The sequence below is a fragment of the Anser brachyrhynchus genome (assembly GCF_964034855.1).
Source record: "Anser brachyrhynchus genome assembly, chromosome: 15".
NCBI lineage: Eukaryota > Metazoa > Chordata > Aves > Anseriformes > Anatidae > Anser > Anser brachyrhynchus.
The window spans coordinates 2230862-2240782 of NC_137733.1; the positions used below are offsets into that span (position 1 = coordinate 2230862).

Consider the following 9921-nt stretch of genomic DNA (forward strand, 5'->3'; position numbering starts at 1 on the left):
ATGGGATATCATTTCTCAACTGTACTCACAGGGAACCAAAATAATAATGAAGCTGTTCAGGTAAAACAGTCTCTCAGGAAAGTGTGGCTCAGATGTGGGTTGGGAAAGAAAGAAGATGACTGTTCCAGAGCCTTGAAAACAGGTGGACCTTGGTCGATCTGTTTAAGGAGCCTGTAGTGTCTTGCTCTGCCCTGTCTAAATTAGTTTGCTCTAACAGAAAATAGCATGACTAGATGGGAGAGCACGGGAGGCTTGCGAAAGCCACAGTGCGACTGTAGTGTGGCTAACTGTGAAGAACTAAGTGTTGGGAGCTGCGAGGCTGACTTCATTTTGAAGTTACATCAGCCATGTAACTGAACGCTTCAGAATTTCCTGCTAGAATTGTGGTTTTGGTGTGAAGCTAGCTGCATGATGTATAAAAGGATCCTTGCAGCAATGACTGCAAAACAATTCAAATTGCGGGGTAATTGCAGGGATAGAACTTAGTGCATTGTCTTTTTCTTGAAGTGGGGGGAGCAGAACTTTTGCCAGCTTAGGGGAGGAAAGGCAGCTGATGTCAGGGATTGTCTCACTCATGTTGACCTGTAGTGGGCTATTAGTTCCTTTCTTTGTCCATCAAATCGCAGCTGTGGAGCAGGGACTAGATCTCTGGTATGTCTTTGTGTGGTGCATAGCGCAGTAGTTCTTGCTGGATTTTACTGAAATAAAAATAGTAATGTATCATTCAGTAGTATAAGCCAGCCATTGTACGCATGAACTTGTTCAAAAAAAAAACAAATTAGAGAAGCACCTGCTAATTCACACATCCTCTCTCTTCAGCGTAGCAATAGCTAGCTACAGAAAGCACAAGCAACGAAATGTAATAACTAAAAACCAAAGAACCCAGCCTCCTAATCTTTTACTATTTTCCTACTCTTCTGAAGCGGGCTTAAGACTTTCTGCCGGAAATTGTCAGGGTTGCTTAGTAAGCAAAACAAATACCAGCTCGCTGTTAAAGCACAGTATTTGCCCATTTGAAACGTGAGGCTTAAAAATCCTGTTGTTCTGCCTGTGGCTGCAGTGTGATATTTTTTTATGGTGATGCTCCAGGGTTTGCTCTTCATCACTTCCAAGACCACAAGAGGCTCACAACAACTGTTTTCTGTTACATAATCCCTTTTCTTCATTAATGTTTGTCTTCCCCTCAGGATAGGATTTCTGGGACTTGGTCTGATGGGAAGCGGCATTGTCTCCAATTTACTGAAGATGGGTCACACTGTTACTGTGTGGAACCGGACTGCTGAGAAGGTAGGTAGGCATGTACTTTAGGTAGGCATTAGTACTTACCTCTTTTAAACATGTAGTTACTGGCTGTGGTCACCAGTCACTGGTGCTTGGGAGAGGATGCCAAGGAAACACGGGTACATGCTTGGCACCTTACTCTGTTATTCCTTCCTAAGTGCTTGTGGATGGCCTCTCTGGACTAGAAGCTGTGAACAGTCACCCACCACGTTGCTATTTTGTATTAAATTATGGGGCCGCTTGTATCCTTGTTGAGGACTACAAAGTTCTGGGAATATTGCTGATCTAAATAGCTGAGTCCTTATGTTTCAGAGATTGACCAAAAGACCAGGTGCTGGGGAGTTGATCCTAGGAGTGGTGTGGTGAGATGCTCTGCTTGACTGCAGCTTCATCTACACATCCGTTGTGCTGTTCGTGTTGCAGTGGCAAAAGGTTCTATTGCAGCCATTCTGTGTCACAATATAAGATGAGGATGGGAAGGGTTGACTTCAAAGTGGAAATGGAGCTGAATGGCTACGCACATTCTAGCCACTTGTTCTGTGTAGCGGAGGTGAAAATGTGGGTAGCTGGGAGAGAGATCTGTTGGTACACAGATTATATTGTAAAATATCAAAGGTGGTAAGGGTGCTCTGGCTACTTTGTTGAAAGGGACTAAAAGATTTTTCTAACAACAAAACGTGGTCGGTATAAGGGGATGTAGTGGGAAGGAGCTAAGATTTTGAAACAGCAGCCCACTAAAACCCATATCAGTCTCGGCTGTGCATATTCCTGTTTACAGTCCAGCAACACCTTTTGCGATGTCCACTTACCAATTCTTTTGCTCTTATCTCTCCTAAAACCCGCAGTACTCAACCTCTTATGATTTCACCGAAGACTTCTCTTTTCTTGTGCCTTTCTTTTGAAGTTTTTCACTTGGGGTTTCAGAAAAGCTGCAGAGTCCCTTGTGTGTTGGGAGATGAACTAACAAAACACAGCCCAAATGACCCAGTTGTAAATAGTTAATATGCCTGACTCTTTTTTGGTTGGGTCCAGCAGTAGAGTTTTTTTCAGCAAAATGCTAGAGACCTCATTTGCTCTGTACTTATTTTTTCTTACGTTTGGATTTGTGACTTTTGCAGTGTGATTTGTTCATCCAGGAGGGGGCACGACTGGGAAGAACCCCTGCTGAAGTTGTCTCCACCTGTGACATCACCTTTGCCTGTGTATCAGATCCAAAAGCAGCAAAGGATGTAAGGATTAGCTCTTGTTTTTCCTCCACCAGCTAGACTGGAACATACAGTCACTGAATGCTAGTTCTGACTCCTACTGACAACAGTAGCCTGGGTATTCGTAGATGCTGGGTAGGGCAGCTACATAAAAATAAGTCTACCAACAAAAACATGCTTCTTCCACCCCCAAATAATCCATGGGGGTTAGATATTGATATCCCTCTAGTGGACTACCATTGCGATGCCAGACTAGCTTGGGCTTTTAGGATTGGAGTTTCTTTGCAGACACCCTATTGCTTTACCGCTCTTCTGTTCCTCACAGCTGGTACTTGGTCCGAGTGGAGTGTTGCAGGGAATTCGACCAGGGAAGTGTTACGTGGATATGTCTACCGTGGATGCAGATACAGTCACAGAGTTGGCCCAGGTAATCCTATCAACTGAACTTCTAACACTTGTGACTCAGCAGCAGTGTGGCAGTTCTTGTTGTTCCAGGCTGTAAACTGTCGATTATACAGATGTTTCTGAAGATTTTGGGACGACTGTTAGGGGAGACTCAAGTCCCAAGCAAGTGAGACAGAATAAATTGTCACATCTTGACCTGTGAACAAGTTGGATGAGATGTACCCTGGTGATAGCAGCAATGCCTGTATATATGGCAAGGCTGTCAGGTGGCACCAATGCAAACTACCAACTGAATTTTGTTCCCCTAGGATCCCTGTCTGGTATAGATTTGGTAGAGATTTAGTATTCTGTAGCAAACTGGAGAAGGAAATACTGGCTGGTTGTATAAGTGTGCTTATAACTTACTCAAAATGCATAATCTGCTTATTGTAAGTGTTCTGGTTGTGGGGAAAATAATGCATTCATGTTTCACTCTAGAAATGTTCTGAGAGAGGGTTTATGTAGAAGAGTTTTACTTCTGGCATGGCATCTTTGATTTGTTCTTTGACATCTTGATCGTTATCCTCAGCCCTTAAATCAGTGTGAATTATTGTGGGAAGGGAAGATAATTGTGAAGTTTTAAGCAGAGTCATTGGTGATGCAGTAGTGTGTAACACAAGAGTGTGAAGAATACGAAGCAATCTGTCAGAGGCCTTTCTTCTTTGGGGAAGAGGGGGAAAATATGAAGTAATAACCGGAGATTCCTATGCCTCATACAGTGCCTTTAGCACTGTTTCTTGGCCATTAGAGGTTGACATGGTAAAAGCATGCAAGCTCAGCTGCTGAAAATATGCACAGTAATGATGGGTGCAGGAAGTGTTGCTGAGTATGAGGGCAACTTTTGTGCTTAGGCACCCTTTGCAGGGTGCAGTGCACTGTGTTAGGTGCATTACAGTGCTTCCCTGTCCTGTTCGTGTCTAAGCTATTTGTGCTTTAAAACCCTCTCCTTAAGGACAGGAAAACCCTAAACAATGTTCTTGTTTGCTGTTCTGTATACTCAGGATCCTTGCGTACTGTCTATGCACTGCTAACCAGAGATATTCTTTTTCCAGGTGATAGTGTCCCGGGGTGGTCGCTTTTTGGAAGCACCGGTCTCGGGAAATCAGCAGCTATCAAATGATGGGATGCTTGTGATCCTGGCAGCTGGTGACAGGGGTTTATATGAGGACTGCAGTAGCTGTTTCCAAGCAATGGGGAAGACCTCTTTTTTTCTAGGTAACTGAACCACCAAGGGCCTGATCATGGTTTCTTAGTGCAAGGACTGGGATTTACAGCAAGGAGTCTGAGAGGCATATATGTTATCTTTGTACGCCATTGGTGAGAGGGTTTGGTTGTTTCCTGTCTCCATGGGCAGTATGGGAAACTGGCCTGTTCTTCTGGAATTTGGCCAATTCCAGAGCCCCCAGCCCAATTTTTCTTTTTCTTTTCCTTTTTTTTTTTGTTTGGAATACTGGTTCATTTTGGAGACTTTGTTGCTTTTTATTTTTAAGTCATACATTTATGATTTTCCCCCCCTTCCTTTGAGTGCTTGGGAAATGGCTAAGTTTTCCAAAGTCTTTAAGGGGAAGAGGAAGCTGTTGTGTGTTTGGGATCAAAATGAAGAGTCTAGCAGTGTTTATACTGCATGGGGTTGGGGAGAAAGGCTGCTGCATCTCTTGTGGAGGAATGCCCAATGGTGTGTCTCACTCCCAGGTGAAGTAGGCAATGCTGCCAAGATGATGCTGATTGTGAACATGGTCCAAGGCAGCTTCATGGCTACGATAGCAGAAGGACTGACTTTGGCTCAAGTGACTGGTCAGTCCCAACAGACCCTTCTGGATATCCTCAATCAGGGACAACTTGCCAGCATCTTCCTGGACCAGAAGTGCCAAAGTAAAGTTCTCTTACATTGTTTTATTATAGAACATTTCCCACAACCTACTAGCATTTCAGTTAATGGCAGAAGGGAGAAAACCATCCCATCTTCATCAGCCTGGGATTCTAGGTATTTTAAGCATTCTAGGAACGAAGACCTGAGTTCTGTTCCTTATCCTTTATAGCCAGGGATTCTGAGAACAAGCTCTGCATTGTTTACAGCCTGCTTAGGACTTGACTTGACAGTGAGGATTTCATTGGGGCAGGGTAATAAGTGACATGGAGAGCAACTGCTTAGGAATCTTAACTAACTTTGTCAGTGGGTGATAGTGACATAATTTGCTTAATGAAGATAGAGAGCAGAGAAACAGAACATCTAAAAGCAGTGTTCTTGGTCATCAGCGTGGGAAAGGAAAGTTTCGCGTTAGGCTTGATTTACTTCTGTCGTGCTTATATTTTGCATGCATTCCTCTCAACAGATATCTTGCAAGGAAACTTTAAACCTGATTTTTACCTGAAATACATACAGAAGGATCTTAGATTAGCTATTGCACTGGGCGATTCTGTCAACCACCCAACTCCTATGGCAGCTGCTGCCAATGAGGTGAGAGTTGTTCAGATGTGTGTTACTCAGTGTTTCTTCAATAGGTAGAGTTGGAGCCATTTGTCAACAGGGACAAAAATCTAAGAATGTGGTGGCCTCTAGGACGAGGGAACAGCAAGTGAAATATATTTGGAGTAGGATGGAATAATGGAATTGAATTTGATTCAGTGGTAGAAGCCCTTACAGTATCACATCAGTAAAAACAGATGGCCTAAACAAAATCTGGTTTGTTCTGACCTGCGCTGCTGTAATTATTTGAAGTTACATGCAGTCTTCTGGTTTGTAGTGGTCAGCAAGTAATTTTTCTTCTAGGGAAAGGTTTCTTACTAAAGCAGACACTGATCCTTTTCTAATTTCTCTTCTCTAGGTCTATAAACGAGCAAAAGCATTGGACCAATCAGACAACGACATGTCTGCAGTGTACAGGGCCTACATCCACTAGGCTGCACCATTCTTACTGTTAAATACTATGATTATTGATTAATATTATTATGATACTGGGTTTTAACTCTGGACCAGTCCATCTCTGTCTCTCCATTTCCTTTTATACACAGACTTTGAGATCTGCCACGGAGGCAGCTGCTGCGGTCAGCCTTCCCCTGGTGGCAGAAGGGGGGGGGGGGGGAGGAGGGGGCTCGGATTGTTGCAGTCTAATTAGAAAATCCATGCCATGCACTGACAGTCGTGGAACAGAACAGTGGCGGCTTGTTCAGAAGCTCTGAGGCAACTCTGCCAGAAATCTGCTGCTTGGCTGATTTTATTTTCCTCTTTGTACGCTTGTCCAAGATGCTGTTTCTAATGATCCCTTTTCTCCTTTGCTGTGAAATAACGTGTGTGCTGGACTTTTTGCATCAAGGGGACAGGTGACATACATCCCATCTACCTGTGAGTATCTGTAAAGTCCTTGGTCCCAAGTAAGGTGAGGAGCATTTCTGTTTATCACCCACTGTTTGAGAACAAAGCACCTCCTGTGGAGGAGAATGGCAGTTCCAGAAGGTAATGGGGTTGCATGCAACACTGTCTAGATTCTGTTTCTTTTTAAACTTCCACCTCCCCAGTACCCTGATGGAGGAATTCTTCATACTGTTGAGAAGAACAGATTGCATCCATGTCTTCCCCTGCACAGATAACTCTCTAGCTTAGGGAACACAAACTTTACTGAAAATGAGAACACCAGTGTAAATGTGGCCTCCTAAAAGGCTAATCACAACTGCCTATCCCACAAACAGCATGGGAGCTTAACACAGATTTTCACGGAAAGCTGCAAGAGAAATATTTAGCTTAAAACTAGGCCAGAGGTATTTTATTTGGTGAAGGAACAAACCTTGGAGTTGCTTCTGGCCTTAGTTTATGTTGCTTCACTATTTGCTTTACTTTTTTATACCCTAGTAGTCAGTAATTACAAAGGCATCTTGGATTGTAGCAGTGTCACAAGGAGAGTCTGAAAGGGGTGAGAGGAATGATCATAGAGCCAAGAGATGGAGGATCTTGAGTTCCTTTTCATGCTCTCTCTCTGGCCTTCACATGGTCATTTTATCTATAAGCCTGATTGCCCATCTTTCAGGGTGGGTGATAATTACCTACCTCACAGGGATATTTTGTGTACTGATTAGTGATCTTTATACATGTCAGATTTTCCATACATGTTCTTAGTGTTACTACTCTGAGTACAACATTAGCACAGCATGAGAATTTTCCCTGTACTTGTGACTCTGCTTGTGGCCAGATAACTTCAAGGAAGACTGGTAAATAAAATGGGGAGGCTGAGCTTTACTTTAAAAAAGCGGGACTTGAACTGCAGAGGCCAAAGCTAAAAAGCAGAGATGATCTCAGTGTTGGTAGCAGAGCAGCCCAGAGTCCAAAGGATGCCTGTATCTGAAAATACACAGGGCATGGTGGTTTTTTTTTTTTTTTATTCTCAGTATTAGCCTTTTAGGAGGACTTTTGCATTTTAGATTTGAGAGTTAGTAAAATGCCAGTAAGAAACATTGGCCAAAATGGCTTCTCAGTGGCACAATCTCCTCCCTTGGGTTGGGATTCTGTAAGGAAAGAAAGCACATTCAAATTAGATCATGTTCTTTTAAATCCTGAGGTCTGCCCCTCCCACCATCTTATTTTTCTAGGAACTTAATGGCTGTTTAAGGAAATTTTCCTGTGGCTTAGGATTTCTTACCAGTCCTGCTTTGTGCAACGTGTATATGGTTCAGGGGCACCTTATTAAGAAACAGAGAAAGCATCAGATGCTCATTATGAAACATGACATCTAACTCCTAATGTTGTAAATGTTATTTTAGTGAATATTTCACCTCCTGCTATCACTGTTATTTGTGGGCTAATATTGTGTTATGCTTTATGTCCTGTGGCAAACATCTCCTAGTAATAGATCTGTTAGACATCACTTTGCCCATTTGTCAGCAGTATATGTGAGCAGTATTAGTTACACATACGTATTTCTTTGTCAATACAACTGTCATCCCACATGTAGATACTCATATTAAAGGCACATATAACTACCCAGGATAACCAGCCATTAGCCTGCTTTTGCTTTCCCTCATCCAGAAAAACTTAGCAATTAGCACCAGAAGTCCTTGATTAAACATGCTGCAGTTAAGAAATCACATTATGAATTACATATTGAGGGCATCTGGGAGAAGTTGTGTTTTGGGGACAGGAGATAAGACCAGAGGTTTTGTAAGATGTGTTTTGGAAGGAAGAGGGGAAGTACTGTCCCAGATTCTACTGAGAGTGGAACGGTTCCAGGTCAGTGCAGCAAAGTCTCTTGGACTAGATTGAAGGTGAATGGGTCTGAGCCAGTGTAATCAAGGATCTCCCTCTTTTTACTTTGCGGTGCCTCTGGAAGCTGTGGGAATGCAAAAGGAGCTCTCAAGTCTCATGACATATATTTCATAGTGAATTCAAAGAACCATACTTACAAAAGGGTCCCTAGGCATCTCAGTGCTGCAGGTCTTGTTTTCCAGAAATATTGCATTTCTCAAAATTATCACTCTTTCTGTGGGAGTTGCAGGTGCAGACTGGTTGAACACTGTAACTTTTCCTGGAAAAACCTGACTGCAGCTTTCTGCCTGGATAGGTACGTGGGTGGAGGGTGCAGTGCTGCCCAGCCAGCTCTGTGGTCACAGGAAGGCCAGAGACAGAGCTGAAGTGGATGTGAAGTGAAGGAGGAAGGGTGGAAATGGTGGAAACTGGACTGTTTCAGATGCTGTCTGAGGTTGACTTGTGATAGTCTCACTTGGATTCTTCTATTTATATCTGTAGCCTCTGAACATGGATCTTACTCTGTTCCTAGGCCTGATATTTGGGGGAGGGAAGGGGCAGAGGGGGGGAAAGGTGTGGATTGAGAGATGCTCTAATAAAACTGGTTAGTCAATGTTGTCTTAATATTGTTGACAATTCTGTAAAGTTCATTTTTATGAATATTTCTGTTTTAGCCATTTGCTTTTCTGACTCCCTCCTTTTTAAAGAGAAAATGTGACACTTGTGAAAAGCTTGTAAGAAAAGCCGTTTCTTTTCCTCAATGATAGAACCTATAGTTAATTAAGGTTGTGAATTTTTAATTTTTGCCTTGTTTTTAATTAACATTTGTCATTCAGAATAGGATGTGTGAAAATGTTTAAATGGCAAAACAAAAAGATTTTTTTGTGCAATTAACAAAGCTACTGGCAAAAAGAATAAAACCTTTCTTGGTAACACAGTGTTCTTGTGGCAGTTTCTGAACCTTTCAAACTGGTATTCTAGCATAAAAAAAAAAAAAACAACACATGCGCTCCTCAAACAACCCAAAATCCGGAGCTGCTGTAGAACAGCAGTGTACCTGGGAGCGTTTTGGTCGCTGTGGTCTCCTCAGAGAGGCACTAAAATGGACGAATAGGGCTAAATTCTGGTTCTGCTTGCACGGAGGGCTGCGTACATCTGCCTGAGGAGGAGGGTGAAGGCTCTGTTTTAACGAAAAGCTGAGGTGTGTTGGTTCATGGGCTTTCTAGTGATTATAACTGGGACTTCTGGCGTCTAAGTGGAAGGATCTTGGCTTGCTCTGTCAGGAGCATTCTTCCTTCTAGCATCCGGGGCTTTTGGAGCACTACCTCAGCGCCTCAGCAGCAAGTCGGCCTTTCCAGGCTGCTGAAGACAAGATCCCTGAGCCGAGGCTTTTGCAGGTGCAGGAATGTTGCTTTGTGATGATCCAGGCCATGGCGCAAGGTAACTTGGGCTCGTACTGTTTGCTGCTGACTAACGGTGTGCTTCAATTACTGCTAAAATTAAGGGTTTTTTTGTTTTTTTTGTTGTTCTTTGGGAGCTCTCTGGAGCTGTGTTGTTTACTCAAGTCCCTTTCTCCGACCCTGAATGCCAGGCGAGCGCGGCCGGCCCGCTCTGCCGGGGCCGAGGGCCGTGGGGCAGCGTGAGGTGAGCGCTGGGGGAGCCCCGCGCCCCGCCGCGCCCCGCCCCGCCCCGCCCCGCCCGGCGCTCCCCGGGCCGGCCCCGCGGCTCGGCCCGGCACCGGGGGCGGTGCTGCGGGGC

The 9921-nt window shown here is 43.8% G+C and overlaps 1 protein-coding gene across 9 annotated transcripts in view; it reads left to right on the plus strand.

Moving 5' to 3' along the window:
* Positions 1 to 9096, plus strand: part of GLYR1 (glyoxylate reductase 1 homolog) — a 28277-nt gene extending 19181 nt beyond the window's left edge. For 5 of the 9 annotated variants that reach the window (XM_080557032.1, XM_080557039.1, XM_080557036.1 and 2 more), the window contains 7 exons: positions 1188 to 1287; positions 2400 to 2510; positions 2812 to 2913; positions 3983 to 4145; positions 4623 to 4802; positions 5264 to 5388; positions 5756 to 9096. In XM_080557032.1, the coding sequence (XP_080413158.1) occupies positions 1188 to 1287; positions 2400 to 2510; positions 2812 to 2913; positions 3983 to 4145; positions 4623 to 4802; positions 5264 to 5388; positions 5756 to 5830 (856 nt within the window). In that variant the 3' untranslated portion in view covers positions 5831 to 9096. The remainder of the gene's footprint in view (positions 1 to 1187; positions 1288 to 2399; positions 2511 to 2811; positions 2914 to 3982; positions 4146 to 4622; positions 4803 to 5263; positions 5389 to 5755) is intronic. The other 4 variants (XM_080557034.1, XM_080557040.1, XM_080557033.1 and 1 more) reach the window with 3 other exon arrangements.
* The last annotated feature ends 825 nt before the right edge of the window (positions 9097 to 9921 follow it).